The following is a 24,308-nucleotide window of genomic DNA, read 5'->3' on the forward strand; positions in this document are numbered from 1 at the left end:
AAGCATCTGCAAATCAGAAGTTTCCCCAGGAAAAAAAAAATCAAAATGAAACCTCGCAGTACTACTAGAGGCTCTAGAATCCCCCAGGAAGGATGGTGCTTAGGAAAGAGGCCTTGACTCCACACAATGTTGGCTTGTGGAGTTTTTTAAAACACACAAGAAGCATATGGCAGCACTAAGTGAGGACCCAGTCACCCCTGGGCTTCAGTGGCTCTGCCCCCCCACCCCACCCCCACCCCCGCGGAAGCCCCATGGAAGGTCTGCACAGGGGAAGAAGCACAGACCTATTCATTCTCCTGAGTATAGAGCCCAGCTTTCCTTGCAAGATCCTCAAGGAGAAAAACAAAACCACCAATTAAACCGATATTTTTCTTAAGTTTATTCTCCTTAATCACCAAGTAATCTGGAGTGGAATGGCTCCTTGGACCCTCTTTCTCTCCACCCAATCTTTTCCTCCCCCTCCCCCCCATAGGCACACACACACCTGTTCCCCTCCCTCCTCCGTCCCCTGATCCAGACCCTACCCACCCCCAGGACCCTCACTCCCACCACCTCACTGAACCCCAGGCCTTGAGACTCTGCTGCCTGACACTCTAAGTCTGAGAACAGCAAAGGGGCCACCATGTGAACTGACAGCTCAAGGATTCTGGCATTGGGTCTGCCCTTGGAGGGGCGGTAGGACACCCCATCCATCTTAAAGTGACAGATGGTAGGGCATTGCTGGCCCCCAGCTCGGTGGGGCTGCTGTCCCAATTGATGAACTGAGGCAGAAGTAAAAGCACCTGGGTCATAGGTCTGCAACACTGGTGTCAATATTATCACTAAATCCCTATAATTTCTTCTCAAATAGGAGCTGAAATGGAAAAAGAAATGAAAAAGGAAAAAAGGAATGAAGAGGGGAGGGAGGGAAGGACAGAGGAGGGAAGGAAGAGAGGGAGGAGGGAAAGAGGGAGCAGGGAGGAGAAAGAAGAGGGAGGAAGGAAAGTCTATCATTCTAGTTTGGAATGCAAAGTGTAGTCATAAAATGGCTACTCCAAAGAGATGTGAATCTTGTTCCCTGTTTTAAATCCCAGTTTCAGGGAACAGGATTCTCAGGAGCATGCCCTAAAAGCCCTCCACAGAGAGCGTGTGGTTGAGTGCGTAGGCATCACCATCCTCTTCCTCCAAAAGCAGTTTGTCGATGGTCAGGGAACTGATGGCTCTCCTGGGGTCTTCCATGTCCTGAAGGACTGGCTCAGGGATGGAGATGGGCAGCTGGACAAACTGGGGCCCAGGCAGAGCTGGGGCCGGAGGCTGATACTGCAGGGTGGAGGTGGGTAGAGTGGACAGGGGCTGAGGCCACGGGAAATAGGTGAGGGGCGCCTGGTGCTCCGGGCCCTCCAGTTGGGGCCCGACCGCGGGCGCAGCTGCACTTCTCGTCTGTGATGGAAAGACACAGGATGAAGGGTTAGCAGTGCTGGGGACCCCCTTGGCCTTGCCCATCCTTGTCCTGGTGTTGTCTCCACCTGCTCAGTCTCCCCCAGAAGCCACACAGACTTGAGCTGGGTCCAAGTCACCAGCTGCATGTCCCTGCTCACACCACCTCCCCAGGTGTCCATTTCTCTTCTATATGGAGTTACCTATAGAACAGACACCATTGGGCCGAGCTGATTAGAGATGCTTTTCCAGGTTTTATTGAATATAAATTGCATCCCAATTTCAAAGATATTAAAATGTGGGTGGGGAGAAATGTCCATCTTAAAAATCAGTGAAAGTACAGCATGTTAACAAGCCTGTCCCCTGGCATGGTAGCCATATCCCAAAGGTGGCTGGCTACTGGCAGGCCTAGACACAAAGACGGCCCTGGCTCCCTGGCTCCCTATGGCAGCCTTGACATCCTGAGATCCACCCAAGCCAACAGAGCCCCACTCACCTCCCTCCTGTTCTGGGCAGACCTAGAAGCTGGGGAAGCACTACTGTGTTAGTGAACTAGCCTTTCCTTAAAGCTTCCCAGCGCCTTCCACGTCCTCGTCCTCATATCTCTGAGCTGGACCCCCATGGCTCTCCCAGGGTTATTTTCTCAGGTGCCCTGCAAACTATGCCTCTCACCTGTGCAGCTACCACACTGCAAACCTGAGGTCAAGCCTGCAGGAGAGAAGGGCCTGGGTCCTTCCTATCTTCTACAGCTGAGGAAGCAGGTGGAGGAGGAAGGTCTCTACATGAAATGATGTAAGAGAGGCCCAAATCCGCCCCCCCACACACTGTCCCTCATTCCCCCATCCTATCTCTGTCTGGTTGCCACTGTGTTGTGAGAGTAAACCATTAGAGTCATTTCAGGAAGAGTTTATGTCAGTTTCCTGGGAATCTTGTTATGATGCAGATTTTGGTCCAGGAGGGCTGGGGTAGGGCCTGGGATTCTGCAAGTCCACTCAGATCCTTGGTGATGCCACTGTGGCTGGTCCAGGGACCATAGTTGGAGTAGCAAGGCTTACAGTGTTTTCCTACAGAATGGTAGAGTTGGAAAGGGTCTCAGAGGCCTTCCAGCTTCCCAGCAAAGCCTTAAAATTTCCAGTTCTTCAAAAATCCAAATGGAAATCCTACTTTTTTGAGTCATAAACCCATGCAGGCCACCTGTAATTGCAGGTTTCTTTACTCAGAGATGGAATTCTGTCAACCCAGTGCTACAACAGGTTTTAGCTCCTGCTCATCAGGAGTGCTGACTGGTAGCTCCAACCAGCTTTGATGAGTTAATTACAAAGTGGCAAAACAAATAAATTATTTCTTAATAAATACAGTCTGTTTAATACACAGAACCTTTCAAAGTAGGAGGTGGAGATAATGAAAGGTAAATAATGAAAGAAATCCTTGGGGTTGAAATGACTGGGAACAGTTATATCTGCCACCTCCTCCCCCCACCCAAGGCCCCCTGATATGGAAATGAGTTGCTTGGGAAAGGTGCTGAAGGCACTCCTTCCTAGTACCACCATGTAGGCCCCACAACCGGTTTGCTGGGTAGCCAGGGGGCACAGGGCAGGAGGGCTTCTGTGGGCCCTGGGCTGGATAGTGATGAAAAGGCAGGTGCATCAGGATGACACTCAACTCTTGAGGGAAATGGACAGGAGGCAAGGAACCAAAGCAAACTCCATCATCAACGTGGGCTTTGCAGCTACTCATGAGGCCCCAGCTCCACCTCCCACAGTTTACCCTGAACTGCAGCTGGATATGGCTACTCCCACGGAGCTTTCCTTCTCTGAACGCTTGGGGGATTCCCATTCCTTTGCTCACACAGGTGTCACTCGTATAAAACTACTTATCTTCCTTTCTTCCTTCATTCCTTTCCTATCTGGCACTTGAAGGAAGCCCTTAGTTAATGCTGCTGGCCGACTTTGAGACAATCATAATAACACTTATGGAGAGTTTTCTGTTTGCCAGGAACTATGCTAAGTCCTCCACATGTGCCCTCCCACTGGAGCCTGGCATCAGCTCTCTTATCAGTATTCTCATTTCACAGATGTGGGCACCAAGGCTCTGTGGTCTCCTAGCTCCTAAGTGAAGGGATGAAGGGAACCCAGGCAATCTGATGCTAGAGGCAGCACTCAAAAAATTATCCTGCAGGTGTGTCTGACTTTTGTGGGGTGCCTGGGTGGCTCAGTCAGTTGAGCATCCAACTCTTGGTTTCCGCTCAGGTCATGATCTCAGGCTGCACCAGGCTCCATGCCAAGCTTGAGGACACTCTCTCTCTGTCCCTCCACACTTTCCCCTACTCACATACTCAATCACACACACACACACACACACACACACTCTCTCTCTCTCTCTAAAAATAAATAAATCTTTTGTAAAAAGTAGTTTTCTGAAAAGTTGTGTCACCTGCTACTTAGCCTTAAGATCATCTGGCAAATCCCATTGTTCAGTGAACAATCACCCCCTAGGCCATCTGAATAGAAAGAAAATGCTGGCTCTGGCACAAGACCCCACGCAGATCTCACCTGAGATCTCTAACCTGAAAACTTAAACTTCCTACCAAGACTTGCTGCTTTGGGGTCAGCAGGAGAGATATAGAGCAGAGAGGCTGGAGAACCTCCCAACCCTGAGGAACACAAGGCGTGACAAGGGAGGCCATGAGCCTTCTTTGCGGAAGATATTTTAGGTCACTGGGGAGAAGAGCAGGCCACCCTACAGGACAGGGTGAGCCTAATGGCTCAGTTATCCTGCAAATCAATAGCAAGAATGATCAGGGGTCAGGAAGTCAGCCTATGTTCCAAAGGGTGCAGTTGGCATGGGTTGGTGCAGCAAAGCTTTTGTGCGACGTACCGTGACATTAGTGATGAGCGGCTGGGAGGCATAGGTCAGCACGGAGGAGGGCCCCACAACTGTGTAGCTCGGGCACATGGGCTGCACATACATGTCAGCTGAGTAGGGGCAGCTGACAGCTTCATGGGACACATACTCCGTGTAGGGTGTCCACGGGGCCAGGGGCTGGAGGGTGGCCGGGCCAGGCTGGGAGAGCCAGCCGGCACACAGGGCCCCCTCCTCTGTCACTGTGGAAGCAGAGACCTCCATGTCAAGGCAGGAAGGACCTGTGGGAAGAAGCAAATTACAGAACTGCAGGTGTCACCCGGATGAGGGGCACAGAGGGGACCAGGGCTATAGGGGGCTCTTACCCACTGTGGTGTAGGTGGCCAGGGGCTGATGGGGCAGCACCACCTAGAGGGAGAAGAGAAGACTAGGATCAATGTTCTGCTGTCTCCAACTAGCCCTGTGCAAAAAACTTGCCCAGAGGTTCCCCAGGGCAGGAAGGGATGGGAGAATTTTCCTTATTAGAACACAACACCCACCCTGTGCCCCAACCATCACCACCCATACTTTTGAGGGATTCATGTTTCCATTTAGCAAGAACCTTGTGCACTTAGGGAACTGGCATCATCCTCTTCCCACAGTGAGCACCCAGCTCACGCCAGGATTGTGTGATTTATCCGCTCACTCAGGCCCTGGCCCTAACTGTCTTCAGCGGGCCAAGCCAGTCTACCCAAAGCCCTCACCCTACTTCAGGGACCACTGACTCGTTCTATCTTAGGTCCATCCTTCAGCAGCCATACCCTGGCGATGTGTTGGCTTCATGGCCTCAATGAGCATCTCATAGGGCAAGGAAGCATACTCCCATCCAACCCCTTTGGACACCCCACCACATACACACACACACACACGCACACACACACACACTGGCCACAGGGGCCCCTCACCGCCGTAGGTGTAACAGCCGCCCCACTGCTGGCATGGCCACGTTTCCTCCTGAGCAGTTCCTTCACTGGCTCCTTCACACGGACACCCTGGTACGGCCGGGGTGGGGCTGGGGCCTGTTCTGGAGCTGTGGCTGTGAAAAGCAATGTCACTGAGCATCTCCCCCTTGGACGAGCCCCCATCCCAGGGTGCCTGCTTACCTCACTTGTGCCTGAACAAGGAGGACCCATGAGACTTCCTAGACAATTACCCTCAGTATCGTCACTCCTCCTGCCCCAAACCTTCTGTGACTTCCTTCCATCCCATCAATTAAGGCCTGCAACCTTGAAAGTACAACTGAAAGTCCTGGGCTGTGTTAGTCCAACCCATTTTCCAACCACTTTGCACACTAAGTACCACATAAACCTTGACTCTGGCCGGGAGCTCTACTCAGGCTTCTCTTCACGTTCCTTGCATGTCTCATGTCCTCATCTCTGCTTGTGATTTCCCATGGTCAGGGTTCCTGCTTATACTTCTCAGCCTCTTGGCTCAACCTGGCTCAAGACTAGTGCAGCCCTCCTGGCTGCCCGCGGCTGCCCACAGAAGTGGCTTCATCCTCCAGCCTCTTAGACCAATTTAGTGCTCGGCATAGGGGATGGTAAAGGCCACCATAAGAGCAGGCACTCTGAATCAGAGGACACAGGTGCCACATCTGCCTCTGCCACATTCTAGCCACGTGACCCTGGGCAAGTCATTAACACCTCTCAGTGCAATTTCTTAGCAAAGGAATGTCCTAAGGAGACTCTGGCCTAGGAAATGAGAAGCACAGCATATACTCAGTATAAAAATCAGGTACAGAGTGAGCATTTAATAAATTTGCAGTCTGCTCTGTAATTAATAATCCTTTTGATGTATATTTCTTATGCCCCTAATTAGATCCTAAACCTGTCAAGGTGAGATATGATACCTCATTTCTCTATACCTTCCCCAGTAGCATGTCCATAGCAAGCTCAGTCGGGTATTTGTTGATTATTTGGTTCATTATGTGAAATGTGCTGGCATTCACCTTCCCTTCACCTCTCCTGGGCTGTGGGGAATTGTTCCCAGGGCCTCTGTGGATCCCAGGACAAGTACCTGATGGTGATCTACGCACTTAGGACCAGAGCTGTCCAGCCTTGCTGCTGAGAGGTTCCCTGTGCCTTTTGTCATCAAAGCTGGGAAATGAAAGCACTGAGCTGGAACGGGGTACATCCTGGCCGGGGAGAGCAAGCCAGAGCAGTCATGGCTGGGCAGTGACTCTGCCCACCCAGACAGCCCACAGCCTAGGGCCCTGGGCCTCTCAAGGGCAGACCTGGGTCCGACATGAAAAGTGAGTACCATCGGCCCTGGGGGCTCGCACAGGGAGTCCATTATCATCCACCGATAAGGGCCCCAGGGACGTGGGCTCTGAGTCAAAAGCCTGGAAGTCTGGATATCTATTAAACCCGGAACCATAGTGCTGCCCTGGCTGAACTTTGCTCAGTAAATACCCAGCTGATAAGAACCCGTGCCTGACCCAGCACAGACCTCCATCCATGCTCCAGGCACACACACACACACACACACACACACACAGCCTGGCCTTGATGCCAGCAGGCAGGGAGAGGCAGCACGAAGCAAGAAAGGGAGTGTTACAGAACACGTAATGCAGAGAACCCCAGACGCAGATGCATCCAAGGGGGCTTCCTCACCTGGCCAAGTAGCGGAACTGACCAGGGAGTGATGCACAACGCAGATGCCCAGGCTATCAGAGAGTTCTGATGGGGGCGGGGTGATGTGGGCCTAAGAATCTGTATTTTAAAACTCCTTTAGTGATTCTGAAGCTCTGCCAAGGTTAGAACTACTGATAATTCATTCCTGATCTCCCTCTAAGGGAGATAAGATGATAAGATTCTCTCCCTCTAAGGGAGATAAGGGATAAGATAAGATTCTCCCTCTAATGTCCTAATAGGAGATTTATTATCTTCTTTTTAATTTCCCTTATCATAGTGAGGAATCTGTATTGGTATTCATTCATTCATTCATTCATTCATTCATTCATTCATTCAAATATCCCCCGACACTATGAACAGAGCTCTGAACAGCATAAGCTGTGGCCCCCGCCCACATGCATCTGGCATCTAGTGGGAGAGACAAGCAACGGAACAGTTACAACTTGTGAAATTGAGACTGAAGCCGGAGTGTGGAGCAGAGAGACCCAGCCTGGTGCCAAGTGCCCTGAGACTACCTGTAAGCAGGCATTCCTATATGTAGCATTAACAATGGACTCAAGAGCCAAAAATACCTACATTCAAATCTGGGCTGTCGCTTACTGGTGGAAAGGTCTCAGATGATTTATTTAATACCCCTGGGCCTCAGTAACTCATCTCTCCCACAGCAGGTGTGAGGATTCAAGGCAAAAAAAAAATCCCAAAGCAATGTCCCCCTATGGTACATGTTCTTTCCCTCCCCTCCTTCCACCACTTCCACCTTCCTCTGGGGAGCTAGTGTCAGGAAGCTCTTCCTCCTCCTGGACCTGCCACATCATAACAAGCACCATTTTTCCTTGCATTGCCTTCTGGTGAAATTTGCCATTCATAATCCACCTACAGCCTTCTCATCCATGCGGGGAGGATCGTAAAGATACATAACCGGTAGGGGAAGCTTCAAACAGAAGCTTGCACACAAGATGCATTAAATAAAGGTGAGCTAATATTATCATCAGTGTTAGTAGCAGCATCTGAAGACAGACACCAGGTCCCCTGTGGAGTCTGAATGAACATCCCATCCTTCCAGCTATTTCTTGATGACCTGTTCTGAATCCTTCCAACCCTCCTTCTGGGAGCACCCCTTCCTAGTTCCCATGTGCCACTTCCCCTCATGATAACTGATGCCCACCGTCGGCTCCAGAACCCAGGTGGGGCCTGACGTGGCAGAGAGCGAGGTCACCTGTGCTCCCATACTCTACTCGTTCATTCTTGGTCACCCACAGCCACATTGGCTTTGTTCACACCCACGACGTTCGGGCTCTGCTGGTCTGCAATCAGGTTTCCAGCTCTTCTTAGGCATAGGGTATGGCCTAAGGCATTATGCACTGGGGAGAAACTCAGGGGACAGGCTTATTTGGGGGTCACACTTCTAATTCAGCTGGAGGACAAGAAAACCTCAATCCCACAGGTCCACATCAAAGACAGGTCCAGAGCTCACCCCCTCTGATTTGCATGTATGCTTCTGGGGAAGGGCCCAAAGGACTCCTACTCGAGTCCACCCCCTCCCAGGAAGTGGACACATGGAACACTTGGCTGCCAAGAGGCCAGCTGGGCATTTCCAGGATCTTGTCAAAGTGATGACTTCCTGCCTCCTGTTGTTTTTGAATCAATGAACAAAGAGGGCTTGGGGGAGGTGCTGTGAGCAGAGGGTATCAGCCTCCGATGTCTGGACTTCCTTAGAACCCACAGAGTCAACAGGTGTGCCCAGCACAGACCATATGGAGAGCAGTTTCTCAGTCCTCACCTCTTCCTACTGCAGTCACAAAACTCCCCCAGCTCTCAAAGATCTCCTGCCTACCCACCTACGAGTCCACAACCAGCTGCCAGGGAATCTGGCAACTAACTATAAGTGTGCAGGCACAAGAGAGAGTGCTTCTGACAGGGACTTCAGAAGGTGGCCGTGAAACCTCAGGATCAGAAGCCTCACGACAATTCCCAAAGGAGCCCGATGGCCAAGTGTATTTGCAAAGCCAAGACTTGCAGTCCGTGCCTTTCACACCAATCTTTGGGAAGCAGCAACAACCGTTTCTAATTCTACAGTAAACACTGTACTCCCCACTGCCACTGGCATAAGAAATGAGCCCACAGATACAAATTTGGAATAGGAAAAGAAGTTTGTCTTAAATCATGATTGCTTTGCCCTGGGGCTTCTGGATCCCTGAACTGAGCTAGCTTTAAAGTGACTAAACTAGAATATTTTTTTAATTAAGATTCTTAAAATAATTTCTTAAAATAACAATAAGAGACAAAGAAAATAAAACAGAAGATCAAATGATAATTAATATATAAGCAGAGAGGATTAAAGTCCAGTTTCCCAGAGGAGAGTTGACCAGAGATATTTACAGCCCCCTAAATTAAATTGCAGCTCCAGGTAGCAGGACCTCAAAGCCTGAAGCTTCCTCACCATTTATCCTGTGGTTTGAAGGCCCATTAAGTCTCCTGGGAGCATCCGAGTATCCGCCACTGAGAAAAATCTTCCCACCTAAACATGAACCTCGCTAGGAATCTCCTTTTTCAGTGTGAGAAATTCAGCCATGTTACCTTCCCACCACTGGAAGTCAGTCACCAGCGGAGTTTGGGAAAAAAAAAAAAAAAACACCCAAAACTAATTTACAGAAAAACCTATAAATTTGGCCCCAGTGAGGGCTTCCCTTTTCCAAAATGAGCGATGAAAAAAATCTGAAGGTATAAAAAGTCAGCAGAAGACATTTCAGTTCCCCCTGCCACACACCCAGACATGCTCCACATCACAAAAATAAGAGTCCTGCAGCTGTTGTTCCTCTGGAGAGCACAGACCATGACAGATTGAGCCAACTGGTCACTTCAGGCAGTGCTCTGGCTGCTTGTGGGCATTATGCATGTTTGCATTGAGCTTAGGGAACATATGGATTCCACTGATTTAAATAAACATGGCTCTCCAGTTTCTTGAAGAAGGTATAATAAATATCACTGAGGACATATGCAAAATCGTCAGCACTTGTTTATTTAATGACCCCATGCAAACCACATTCACACCACAGAGAGGAAGCTACTTGGCTAAGGAGGTAGGTCCCTTCTAATGGCTCCTAGTAGAGCCAGCACGGAGGCATTTATCACTGTAACTTCTCCCCGAGGCTGCTTTCAGAGATCCTCTTCAGACAGGTGTTACCTAGGATAGCCTCCAAGATCCTCCTGGAAGGAGACTCTTCTCCTAGCAATTGTCCTGTTACAGATTTCCCATGAGCCTCCAAGGCAGGCAGTAAGTTGAATACCAGTTAGTGTTGCTGCTCTGAAGGCTAGTTGGGTATGTCTACATTTCTGTCATCAGGGTACCAGAAACAGGCACCCATCCCACCCATCTTGACAATCTAGCTCACTGACAGTGCTTTCCGTTTATAACTGAGGTTAAACCTCAAACCAGCAGCCACACAGGGCCATTTTGAAAGACAAAAAGATAAACCTTCTTAGCCCAAGAGGACACATGACACACTATCGATCATTCCAAGTAACCACAGTAAATATTATTCTTTCTTGCTGCTGAAACGTCACTACTATTTAAAAAAAAAAAAAAAGATTCACTAAGAAGAAAAACAAATAATTTTCTCTTTACTCATCGCAAAACCAAAAACAAATAATTGAACAATAGAATTCAAGCCTAGGGCTAACAAACTTATTCTAGCTTCTAACCGAAAACAAAGTCATAAATTTGCTGACACTTTTCACCTTAATGCAAAGAAGTTTGTTTGTGTTAGAAGTTTGTTTGTGTTCTCAGTCCAAGGTAGTTGAGGGTGCCTGGGAAAGTTTAGCTCAGATCAGCTCAAGGATTATCCACATCCTGAACTGAAACACTAATGTGAATGTTCCTCTTCTGCTGAAGATCTGAGTCAAAGTTTTCAAATTTGTTCTTTCCATTCATGGACAATGGCTGATTTTTTTCCAGACAGGAAGAAAGAACTTGGGCTTTGGCCAAAGATTGGACTTGACATGCTACAGAAAGGCTTTCCTGACCAATTTACACTAGATTGCAGTTTACTTTTTTTTTTTTAATGGAGGCCAACAAAGAGATTCCATACACATGTAAATGTAGGCTTTCCATTCACTAATGTTTAAACTGAAAGGGCTTTGCAACTAGCAAGTATCACCACATCACTCATATATTCTAGTAATCTGGATAACATCCAGGGCAGATGAGAAAGATAGATGGATAAAAAAGTGCCTTTAAATGTGTTCAGAAGAATAGCTCCTAGGTGGCTCAGTTAAGCATCTGACTCTTGGTTTTGGGCATGATCTCATGGGTCATGGGATCATGACTTATGAGTATGCACTTTCTCTCTCTATTTCAAATAAATCTTAAAAAAAAAAAAAAGTGTTCAGAAGACATGAGAAAGTGGAACTTCAACTGAATTACAATCTGATGTTGCTCCTAAGGCTGCTGGGATAGTCAAAAAGAAGTAAGCCACAGTGTCTTGATGTGTAGACGTTGGATGCCTCCATCAAAGAGCGCTCCAAGATGGTGGCTGATCACAGACTCTCCAGTCTGATCAGAGAAAGGAAGGGAAAAGTAGTGACATTTCCCCTCTTTGTCCCCATTCTAAGAAGCATATTCCTGTCAGACCCACAGAGCTCAACGATCAACCATCATTTGATGAGAATCATCAAGTGATCTACCGTGACCCCAAGAGGTCACTGGGAAGGATAGAGGAGAGTCACAGACATGGGTGGCCAAAAGGACTTAGAGAAACAACCTGAGAAAGAAGAGCCAGGAGAGGATTGTAAAGTAGATCTGGGGTGACCACAGATCTTAGAACCACAGAGCCCCAGAACAAAGGGGTCTAGGAGCCAAGTGATCTGTTTCAAGGAAGCCCCAGCCAGCCTGGGATGGATACCCAGAGTGATCACACATTGCTCTCAGATTATGTTAGGCTTAAGCAGAGAGACAGTTTACCCATAGGCCACTCTCATCCACCAAGCTCCTGCCTGAGATGTTCCCTCTCCATAGCCTCAGGATTACCGGGATTATCCCAAAAGTACCTGATGTCCCACTCCATGACCTTGGGTGAGATCAGACAAAAGGTCAGTAGTGCCAGAGCCTTCAGCCTGTCTTCACAGGCACTGCTGCCAAGACATCCTTCCCCCAGGGGCTCTCAGTGCGTCCATGCGTCCAAAGGATGCATTCCACACCATGTGTCCATCCTCCCTCCAAACCTCCTGCAGAACAAGCAGAGTGAGCACACAAGGCTCTTGGATTCCTCTCTCTACTCCCAGAGAGTCTTAGTGTTCTGTCTCTTCTTCATGAAGATTCAGCACGTTGAATGCATGCATGCCAAAGGTCCATGTGTCTCCTGGTCATGACTTTAACCCCCAGGAGCTCAGAAATCACCACACTCATCTTTGCATGATTTTCTGTGACTCATACAGCTCTGACACAAATGATTTCATTTGAAGCCTCACCACAACTTCTGAAATAGGCAGTGGAGGTCTCCCTCTCACCCTCCTTTCCACTGATGAGGAACATGATGCCCAGAGATGTTAAGTGACTTGCCAAGTCCACACTTGTAAATAGCTGTGTCATCAGCTAAACCCAAGATCTCTGATTCCAAGCTCAGTCCATTTCTGCCTCTGCCTGCCCTCTGCCTAGGTAAGTTCATTTATTTTCCTGGGTAACCCCAGAGGTCAGTCACAAAACGTCCCTTGCCCTATTCTGACTCTCATTCCTCGAGTCAGAGTCTGGACTTGGACCACCCTAATCCAGTCTCCCTTGACTGCCGATTTCCCCAAGAAACAGTATTTCCCATCCGAGAGGAAAAAGAAGTCCATGAGAAGGTTACCAGCAATCTGCTCACATGAGTGACGAGAACTGAGAGACCCAAACAATTTCCCGCAAAGTTTTATTTTTGGTATTTTCGACTGAAATGACAGAGGATAGGTCCACCTGAGAAAGCAGCTGCATCTGCCTGTGTCTTACAGAAACTGGGGTTACCAGAGCAGAAAAGGCTCCCATCTGAGATACACTAAGTCTCAGAGTAGGGGACAAGACCAAGAGAGCCCTAGCAGAGCATGCCCTAAACAAATATTTGCTAAGCAGAGTAGCAAATGGTGGGTCCCTGTCACCATGGAGCTTACCACCTAGTTGAGTGGCGTGCAGACATTAATTAAATAAATGCATAAGCAGACCTAGAATTACAAACTGTGACAGAGCTGCAACTGCCTCACAACTGAAGTGTTCTGGCTTGTTTGGCTGGTTTCCACCTCCACTTGATTCAGTAGGACTTACATGAGCAGCAAGCAGGGGTCCCCAGTCCATAGGGGCTACACAAAGAAGAAAGTGCAATGAAGCATGGTTCTTCTACCTCTGATTCAAGGACACTGGTCTGGGGTGAGGCTCAGCTCACACCATGAATGTAAGTCTTGCCCAAGACATTCAAAGTACTCCCAGATGTTCAGTGTTAACCCCCAGTCTGAGGACCCTAGATGAGCCCTAAAGATGTTTCACCAGCTGGTCCTATCCTATCTTGGCCAGTTAGCCCACTAAAGGAAGACCAGCCCTAGGAATTCCAGTTCCATATGGAAGTCAACTGGCTCCAGAGGTTCTATACTGTCTCAAAACTATCTTCCTGAGATTCATATTTGTAGGAGCTTTTGAGTCAGGCTACAACTGCTCTTGGTGAAGTAAGAACCTGCCTTCATCTAAGGGTTGACTTATTTCAACTGGGAGGAGAAGAAGCATCTAATGGAACCCTAAAATCCTTGCCGCTGAAAAGTGGTATAATGTTGTTTGGGACTCAGGCAGACCTAATTTGGAAAGCCTACTATATAGCTTATCACTGTGTGACCCTTGGCAAATCACTTAACATGTATGTGCCTCAGTTTTCCTATTTGATAAATGAGAGTAAGGATCTTCATCTCATAGGATTATCACTTGTATGAAATTAACACAGTTAAGTACTTAGTATGTAACAGGTGTTGAACAAATGACTATTTCTCCTATGATCTCAGCCTATCACTCATCAGAGAAGTAGCTAGCCCTGGCGCTGTGATTCTAACTTGCCCTTGTCCTGTTACATCCTGATACTGAATGTCTCTATCTTCAACACACCCAGAGCCTTCTGCCACCAGCAAGGCCTGTCTTAACCTGTTTTCATGGTGCTCCTAGAAGTCATCCCCCTGGTCTCTGGACCTGGTGTCCCCAAGCAGCAGGACAGCCATGTTTAGGAGACAGTGGGGCCAATAATGCTGCAGAGAGTTGAGTCAAAGACCTCACTTGCAAACAGAACAAGCCTGGATAGGAGACATCAAAATCCTGGCACTGGCCTCTTATAAGGATACCATGAGCTGAGCAGAAGGACTTCTTTCTTCAGAAGCCAGCAGAGGAGTAGATTTGCGGCAGATTTAAATTTTTAAAGGACAACTCCAGGAAGGAAGACCTTAGGATTTTTGAGAGACAGAGTAAGATGGCATGTGATGTCCTGATCTCAGATGTAACTCCTCAGAGAACTTCTATGTATCTCCCAAAGGACAAAGACAGAGCCATGACTGAGGCCATGGTACTTCTCCAAAGGGCTAGAAACCTAGGAGTACATATCCCATATGGGATAGAAACATGGCAGTACACACAAGAAGGTTCTTTGGTGGTCAGCGAGGAGAGTTTTATCACCTACTAGAGCAAGACAGAATTCTGGCTGACATATTGGGCATTGCCTTTGCTTTATTGAGAGCATAAGGGATCAGTGTAGGAACAGAGAGGGTCTACACTAAGAGCACAAGACCATATGGGGGGTGAGCCAACCCAAGGTGCCCACACAAATTCTATAGCAAGTTAGCATCAGAGTGAGGAGATAGAGCAGAGGAGACAGATACATCTTTCCTTATTAGATTAAGACCCAGAGCCTGAATCTAGAATTGCCAGTCCAATCAAGAATAGGAAAAACCTATGGTCAGGCAGCTGAAAGAGAAGAATTGTGACTGTTTTTTTCTTTGATTTAAATAATATCTAGTTTGGGATTTTCCAGACCAAAGAGATTCTTATTGAAGAAATCAACTGGGATACCTGGGTGGCTCGGCAGTTAAACGCATCTGCCTTTGGCTCAGGGAGTGATCTGGGAGTCCCAGGATTGAGTCCCACATCAGGCTCCCTGCATGGAGCCTGCTTCTCCCTCTGCCTATGTCTCTGCCTCTCTCTGTGTGTCTCTCATGAATAAATACATAAAAATATTTTTAAAAAAAGAAATCAACTTTTCCTGAGACCAATTCCTTGGAAGAAGAACTCTTCAGACCCAGCACCAAGGGGTCAGATCTAAATGCTCCAGCACCAAGGCTTGTGGCAACTTGGGGCACAGACTATGTGAGTAAAGTCAGCCTTCATAATTGATTCAGGATGTGACATATAACTGCCAGTCAAGATGAGCTTTTTTGCCAAATCCCTGGTTTACTAACCAATGGCCTCACAATATGGGGACATTCCCTTGTGAAGAACCCTGGAGAAGTTGTTAGAATAGCAAGTCTAGGGGTTGCCTGGATGGCTCAGTAAGTTAAGTGTCTGCTTTCTTCTCAAGTCATGAACTCAGGGTCCTGCAAGCGAGCCCCACGTTGAGCTCCCTGCTCCCCAGGGAGCTTACTTCTCCTTCTCCCTCTGCCATTCTCCCTGCTTGTGTTATCTGTCTCACTCTCAAATAAATAAATAAAATCTTTTTTAAAAATGGCAAGGCTGAGAAAGGAGTCACCAGGTCAATCTTTGAAGAACATACCCTCTTCTTTGTTCACAAGATAGCGACATAGACTGAAAACATGACCTTCACAGCTTCAAAGCTTCATGGAGACCAATACAACAGGCTTCACTTTGCTCCAGAAGTGTAGTCTTTACCCCAGAAGCATTTAAACCAAGGACCTGGGATCAGCTATCAGGGATCTTGCTGAAGGAGTAGAGGATTGGTCCAGGTCACGGTTGTGAAGCTATGATCTAAAAACCCTGGAATACAGTGGAGGCACCTGTAGTTGCCAATAAAGGGAAGGAAGCAGGGGAGTCTGGGTGTGAGTGAGCAATCAGAGCTTTAGGATTCCCCCAGAATTGCTCCATTTTTATTTTTGCATTGGAGTTCTACAATAGGTTTGGTTTGAATAAAGACATTTGTGCCCAAAATGTTGCAAACACTAGCCTGGACATCCTTGGATTTTCTTTGCAGGGCTCCTCTGTTATGTCCTAGTAGGCCTCTTTGTCTCCCAAGATCCAAGCAAGAAGTCTATCATTTATTCTGGAGGATTTATAACTAATGCCATATGCTTCAGGGTACCTTCCCTGATTCCATCTTCTCCTCCCTCCTGCTGAAGACAATTGATGTCATTGTTTGATTTCTCTACTAAGAATAATCCTATTACTGAGTGGCTGCACGCATGCATAAGATGACAAAATGGGATGACTGGTTTTCCTTCTATGCCTTTCTTTCCTGAATTAGTATTGCCTTCCTCCACCATTAAAACTTACTCCTGCTTTCAACTCTCTCTCCGTTTTTTTTTTTTTTTTTTTTCTTCTTCTTCTTCTTCTTCTTTCTTTGCTATCTCCTCAGTAATTCTCAGTCCTGGGAAGGGATTCACAATCTTTGTACACTTATCTTCCAATTAAATTTATGACTCTTTCTAGAGGATTCAAGGGTCATTCAGCTTTTCTTCAGTGTGGTCAGATCCTTTTTCGTCCCAACACCTGGTCTGAGAATGACTCTGGTTTGTAATTCTTTGGCTGCCTGCTCTTCCCAGAAAGTGATACTAATGAAACCATTACTAAGAAAGACAGCACACTGCTGTTTCAGTTTTCGGTATCATTTGTGCTATTTCTTAACAAAAGTCGAGGGTCAGTCTTCTGACAGCTAGATTGTAAACACCTCAGTCCAATCTCGTGAATTAAAAGAAAACAAACACATTTTGTCAGTCAACATGAGCCTGATGCCTTATGAGGCGTGGCAGAAAATAGTAGCCCAAGTTCCAAGTGGGGTCAGAGAATGGCCACCTTAACCATAAGCCTTAGCCCTGACCGGTGAACCCCACCACAAGTTACAAGACTAAAAATGCGCACCCTGCTGTTTCACAAGAAATGCAGAACTCAGAAGCCACACAAATTACCATCTATAATTAGCTGCATAAGCTTTATTCTCAGAGGTAGAGTGAGAGAGAGCGGGAAAATAAGAATAGTAACTAATATTTATTATTGAGCATTGACTTGATACGAAGCGCAGTAGTAAACACCTACCACAGCACCATGAAGCAAAGAAGTAAGAATTCTGGTCTCGTTATATACTTAAGGAAGTGGCAGCAGAGTGAAGCAGAAGCGCTTGTTAGGACGTGCAACCAGTGAGGCATAAATCTAGGATTCGAACTCAGATCTGCCTGCCCCAGAGGCTAAGCTCTAAACCACTAATGGCATTGAAAGAACAGAGATGCCACTCCCTAATTCCAAATAAACCCCTACTTTCTGTACATTGCTTTTCATACCACACCACACTCATGCACACATGTGCACACATGTGTGAAGAGCTAACCTGACTCTCCCAAAGTCTAGACAGTTCAAAATGAGGGAAGTGCCATGGAGGCAGGAGCCTGGGGTCCCAACTCAGACTGCCACACTGGGTTCGTTATTAGTGCTGCCCAGAAAACAGATGGGCTGGGCTTTGGGGGGAAGATTCTGGGTCACTCTGTCCCCTTGGAGCCCTCCCATTGCAGCTAAACAATCTGCAAAGAGCCCAGTGGAAGAGGCATAGATGCAAAGACTTTATTCCTTGCAGTAAGAAAGATGAAACACCCATCAAAATGAGCCTGGAATCCACCAGCTGGCCACTTCATTTCTGCCATTGGGCTTCCTCTCCTTTAGCTGGTGTGGGAGGACTGTGCTTTTACCAACAGAACCCTCCTACACCCTGTGAGTGAGCCGAGCACCACTGTGGAGACACAGGACAGCTTTGTGAGACAATATTCAGGCTGACTTACTAACCTAATCTTCAAGCTTCCATTTTCCCATCTACAAAATATAGCTTAACACAGAACCTACCTCCTGGGGTTTCTAGGAGGATTAAATGAGATAAGACACCCAAAATGTGGCCAAGACTGGCAGCTGCTGCACCTGACATCAGCCCTGTCCCTTCTTACTAACAAGTCCCATGTTCTGGGGGCATCAATGTGCCCAGCTACACAATGACACTATTCGCCCTGGCAGATAGGAGTGGCCATAAGATGTCAGCAGTAGTTGTAGGGGCGGCAGAGAAGGATGATCTTTTTGCCTTTCTTTTTCCTCTTCTTCTTCCTTGTCCAAAACACCAATATGGTGGCTGGAGCGACAGTAGCAACTAAGAAACAGCTTTGAGGACCAAAGCCACATGCCAAAGACAGCAGACCAGGAAAATAGGAGTAGCCAGAGATGTTGTTGGCACTGCAGACTCTGTGGACAGTCCTGCGTGGCCCACTGTGGACTTCTTCGGGGTGACAGATCATACCCCACTGTTTTATTTAAATCCATGTTGTTCAGGTCTCTTCACTAGCAAACCAATGTAATCAAACTGATGCAACAGAACATTTGGTATGCTGCAGGGTACTCATGTAAGTACTTACTCTCATGCCCCAGAGCTGGTATGGGTCCTTATTGAAAGGACAGAACATGGCAGCTCACAGCAGTGTAAGGTCAAAAGCTATATTAGAAGCCATTCCTTGCAACCTCCAGGTTCTCATCATGGCTGCACATTAGAATTGCCTGGGAAGATTTGAAAATCTAATGCCCAGGGCGATTTAATGAGACCCTCTGGGTTGGGACCTGGACATTAGTATTTCTTAAATTTTCCAGAGCATTCCAATGTTCAGCCAAGGTTGAAAAGCACAGCTCTGTGCAGATGGAAAAATGCCTTCTCTAATATTAAAGACTTGGTGTTTAAAACATGGATTTATTTTGTATAAGCCTGCATGAAAGCTCAGCAATTATGGCTGGAAAAGAACTTGAGTCAAGTTCGATCTCCCTGCCTGATAGCCACGTATAGGCAAGTCCCATTGTAGAGCCAGAGAGCATAGGTGGCTTGCGTATGGCCCCGCTCCTAATAGCTCATAGCTCCATGTCTCCTGCCTGCAAGAACTATGTTTTGCTCATAGCATCACACAACCAGGACAAGAAGATTCCAGAAAAGGCTTCTCCATTCCAGGCAGTCCCACACTTATCAAGCACTACAAAAATGAGAAAACTAGAACATCGCTAAGTATTTCATAACTATGAAACTTATGTTGATGATCTTAATCAACCAGCCAACTTTGGTTTGGTTGGATCGAAGTCAGAAATTGGTGTTCATCTTCATTAGCTGGAAAACAAACTTCTTTAGAAAGAAGTCGGGGCGGAGGGGTGGTAAGAACCTAGTACCTTTATTTTGTAATGGGAAGGTTTAAAAGCAAAAATTTACAGAACTTGTAAGTGAATTAAATGTCCAGATTTTTAGCTAATAAGTGTGGTTGTTTCTGTTCCTCACAACAGAACAGATTTGCAGATTTGAACTGGAAGAGAGATTTCCAAACCTCTGACTTGGGAACTTTCTGGGTATAGAGAGAAACAAAGTTGATGTTTTTCTTTAGTAAATAATAGAGAGACGGAAGTAAAGTGTCCACTCTGAAAATTATTGCTCTTTTACCAACTAATCTGTGTGCTTGGTTTACGTTTGTCCCTTATTTCACTTCCTTCTGTGCGTGTGAGGTTGTGTCTGTCCTTTAGACTCTACTTGTCCTTATCACCAAGAACCACTGAATCAATACACAAACTTGCTGAGAAGTAAAGGTGCTTATTAAATGGACAAAGGAAAAAAAAATAAATGGACAAAGGTTGTAACACAGAACAGAAATGTTAGAGGTACTCCACAGACCTAAATCACTTCTTGTTAGACATTTGCCTGAGTTTCTACAAGAGAAAGGTTTCAAATATTATGTGGTTATTGCAAGTTTTCCTTATATTTAACTGAATTTTTTAACTTCCCTTTAAAAAATTGGCTGTTTAGTAGAACCCTGGAGTAAATGCAGAGTTCAACAATAATGAGAATTTTGAGGTCCTAATTTATCAGTTTGGGAACCTCTGCTCTGTTGCAGTTGTCTAAAAGCAAAGGCATGTCCATACCTTAATAATTAAGCAATCACTATTTCCTGTTCTTATAATGCCTCCCTGCACACCAGGGTCATACCTACAGGAATCAAGACAAGCTACCAATTCAAAGAAAATCAGTCAGCCTGCCTTTTATTATCATGTAAATCTTTCCCTTATACAAATAACAACAATAAAAAGCAGTCCTATGATTCATTCATTTTCCAACAAATGGTGTTCAGTTGATGGTACTCCGTTCCATAGCTGTTAAGGAAGAAGTCAATCAAATCAAATTTTGGCTTTATGCAAATCATTTAATCAATTTGCTGCAAGTTTTTATCTCCCACTAATGTTGAGCATGTGTGACCCCTGGTTGCAGAGAAACCTAAGGAAACGAACATGTAAAGTATGACCAAATCATTTAGCCCAGAGGTTGGCAAACTTTTTCTATAACAGACCAGATGGTAAATATTTGAGGCTTTGTAAGCCATATAGTCTCTATGACACCTACTCGACGCTTCCGTTGTAGCAAAAGCAGCCCTAGGCAATATGCGAATAAAGAGATATGGCCATGTTCCAATAAAATTTTATTTTCAAAAGCAAGTGGTGGGGCCGATTTGGCACTCAGGCCACGGTTTGCAGACCTCTGCTTTAGACTCTTGGAAAACTCTTGGTTTGAAAGACCCTATCATTCAAGAATATTTTGATTGTGCTTTTTTAACTATTCTAATTAAAGTGCAGAAAAGGATAGACAGGAAGGAATTTAGCACCTCCCTGATCCCTCCAGATGGGCAACAGGATGGACGGTGCTCTATCACCACTTTCAGGAGACTTGATGACATGGCCTACATTTCCTACCTTAGCTCCTACTAAAACCTCATAAGGCAGGCATTAAAACCCCGGTCCTCCAGATTTTTCAGAATCTGCGAAAGTTGAATAATGAAGCTGCAGAGCCAGCTTTCAAACCCAGACCTGTTTCACTCCATTGTTCCTGCTGCTTATACTGCACTGTGACTAGTTCCTTAACAAGAGCCTCTCATTGGAATGGATGTGAATTCCTATGGACGCAGGGTCTGTAGGACCAAGAGCAGAACCCAGAAGAAGAATCTGCAGGTAGAGTGACCTCTTTATCTAACTAGCCAATCAAGCAAGGCTCAGAATCTGCAGATTTCCACTTGTGGTGCCAGCAGTTCTGTGAGCCGATCCGAATCAAAGCCAATGTTCACATTTAGTCCCCACACAGGGATCATGGGCCAGATAGGGAGAAGGCAACATGTACAAAAGTGGATGTTTTCTTAACCCTTTCCAGAACGCCATAGTACAGTCATTTCAGATCATGGCCCGAGGGTGTTTTCTGAAAAAAGAAAGTGCCTTTTCAGCACTCTTCATGTCTGATTTCAAACTCTGCCCTTCCATCAGGTGATTCAAAGTGGGCTGACAAAGCTGCCCTGTTTTTACTGGTTTTCCCACAGGGTCTAGTCCCCCAGGTGCCCTCAGTGCCCTGGACAAGGGTTTTATTCGGATCCTGGGTAAGGGGATGGGTCCAGTGCCCAGGTCTTTTCCTAATTTCCTTTAGGGTGCTGAAGGACAAGTAAAGAGAATCTTGACTGTGTACATATGAACATGTAGAACCATTCACTCCAGTTATTCCACTGACCAGCTTACATTGTGGTCTCCCTAAAATGGAGTTTTGTTGGACCTGACTGACATCCAGAGTGTGAGCAAGAAACATGCCTCCACCATCTCCTTCGGGAAAAAAAAACAAAAAAAAAAAAAAATGCTCATCTCTTAAGAGGAATTAAGGAAGGAAAAATGTAGTGTATACTCAAGAGTAGGGAATATGGCAGCCCATGAATGCAAGGAAGCAACCCGTATCACAGATATTGAGCAAAACCAAAGCAACCAGCATCATTTCAGTGGCATCTTAGCTTACCAAGATAAGGGTAGCTCTGAGTAATGGGTATTATTTTTGCCCCATTTTACATATGAGAAACCTAAAGATTTAAGAAAATAAAAATAAAAAGGAAAATTACTTGCTTTGAATGGGTAGGAACCAAGGCAAAAGTTCCTCAAGAGCTCACATAAAACCCACCAATTCAGCCTTCTAAGTGTAAGGTCATTTGGACACTCAGCAGCTTCCAGTAAAGACCTTAGCACCCACCTGCCCTCAGCAATAACTACTACTGCTCTACCCTTCAGGATTCTATGCACAGCACCCCTATTAGCATACCTCTAATGATCTTGGAAGGACTCCATAGCTCTCAAGTCCAAATTAAAGTTCATCTCTTTTTATTTAAAAAAAAAAATGCATCTTGCCAGTATCAAACAATGAGACTTCACAATCTGGCAAATTTTGAAATCTCTCCTCCGAATTATATATTAACAAGCTCAATTCCAGAGAATTTACACAAGAAATAAAGGAAACAATGAGTTGGTGATAAAGTAACTGTAAGTTATGTTTTAATCAATGAAAGTGTATTTTCAGAACTTTAAGGCCTCCAAGAAAATATCTTTTTGTAAAATAAACAAACACTCCCCAATTTATCTTTTCTGTAAATCTTGATTCTCTTATATTAAGTTTGCTTGAAGTAGGGTGTATATAAATTCATCAAAAGGCATTTTAAAGACCTAAGCACTTTTGAAAAGGCAGAGCAATTTTTTGGTAATATTTCTTCCTTGAGGAAGTACATAAATGAGCCCCCAAAATGTTCAACTGTCAGGAGGCTGTTGAGTTGGCTTTGTTATTTCAAGAAGGGAATGTTGTAGATACTCTCTGTATGATTTCAATTATTAATAACACAAGTCTCTGTTTGATCCCACATAATGGAAAATAAAGTTCACGGTTGTTCCATCCAACCCCAGGGATAAACACTAAGGTTAAAGATAAACCCGCTGACCCCCTGCACGGGGGACCCACAAGGCTCGCCACAGAGCGCCAGGAAGAATGCCAAGAGGCAGGACAGTGGAGCGAGCAAAGACCTGCCCAACAAAGCCAAGGTTCCACGTTGTCCCCGTGCACTCACAGAAACAGATGACACCTTCAGCAGAAACCTAAGTAACTCAGAGAGGAACAGGCCCAGGGAATTGAACCACCAGCTAAAGAGCAGCTCTTTGTGAAAAATAAAGCCACGCGTGTAAAGGACCCCATGGCCTTCCCCTCTCAGCCCCAAACCAATGTCACATTTGGCTTTTCGTTTTGTGAATCATGAACTGGCCTCTCCTCACCACAGTGATTCATGCCTCAGAGCGGAGACGCGATGAGCTGTCCCACCTTGGAACACTAGCCTGGAAAATGAGCATCACCTCTGACAGGTTGGTTTTGCCACTGGGCTCCCTCACCCACTTCACCCCTGCGCTGCCCTGGGTGGGGGACCCAGAGAGCCCTGGTGCCTCCAGCACGACCACATCCTCTCAGTCCCGGGCTGGCTGGTGGCTCCCGGCCCCTACCTGTGCTGACATGGCTCTGACAGCCACGGTCAAACCACTTACGTTTTTGCCAGAGCATGGCCTGTGACAGGATGTTGCCTTTTCTCTTTGAAGCAGACAGTTTGGCTTCTTGAATGTGAGACCCGGGTGTGCTTTCCTCCAGGGGAGCCACTGCTTGCTCAGAGGCTGTTTCCTCAGCTTTTTAAAGGCCTGAGTTCCCGCTGCGCGGGGGCACCGCGTCATCACATCCTCCCACCTCAGGCACGGGCGCACTTTTTCCTCAGGCCAGGCTGCCTGTCTCCCCACTGTGTGCGCCCTCGGAGGCCCACCACTGGCTCACAGCGCCAGCCAGCCGGATCTGAACGCCACCACCACACAGGGGGCCGTGGTCCTCCAGAGGCTGCCCCACACTGCAGGCCGGTACTGTGGTGAGTGGGAACGCGGCTGTGAGAGTGAGCTGTGCGAGCACGCGTGTCGGGTCTTGGATCCCCACACACCCAGGGTGAGTCTCAAAGACCCCTGGAAGACTCTGGATATTCTACGGTGCCCATTCAGGTTTCTATACCACAGGCATGGCAGCAGGACTCAGTCCGCCATGGGCCCTGCTCAACGGGAAATGCAATTCCCAGGGGCCACTGGTTCTCAACACAGGAGGAAACACCTGTAGTCTCTTCAAGCCTCACTAAACAACCTCTTCATTCTTTTAATACTGCTTTTCTGTTTATTCCATTTTGAAACACAATAGCCCCTCCCTGGCCCACCAGCCATTACCAAAATTGCGAGGCTTAATCACGCTTAAATATGGGGCACGCTGGTTCCAATGGTCCATATGC

General features: G+C 46.7%; 1 protein-coding gene across 1 annotated transcript; it reads right to left on the bottom strand.

The window, feature by feature from the left end:
• Positions 1–355: 355 nt before the first annotated feature.
• Positions 356–24,085, bottom strand: POU2AF1 (POU class 2 homeobox associating factor 1). The gene is made up of 5 exons (XM_077893426.1): positions 23,539–24,085; positions 5,223–5,353; positions 4,644–4,686; positions 4,294–4,559; positions 356–1,419 (listed from the first exon to the last, which is right to left on the bottom strand). Exons 1-5 carry the CDS (start codon positions 23,552–23,554, stop codon positions 1,105–1,107), a joined length of 771 nt encoding a protein of 256 aa, XP_077749552.1. The 5' UTR covers positions 23,555–24,085; the 3' UTR covers positions 356–1,104.
• Positions 24,086–24,308: the final 223 nt, after the last annotated feature.

This window comes from Canis aureus, chromosome 3 (assembly GCF_053574225.1).
Source record: "Canis aureus isolate CA01 chromosome 3, VMU_Caureus_v.1.0, whole genome shotgun sequence".
Lineage (NCBI taxonomy): Eukaryota > Metazoa > Chordata > Mammalia > Carnivora > Canidae > Canis > Canis aureus.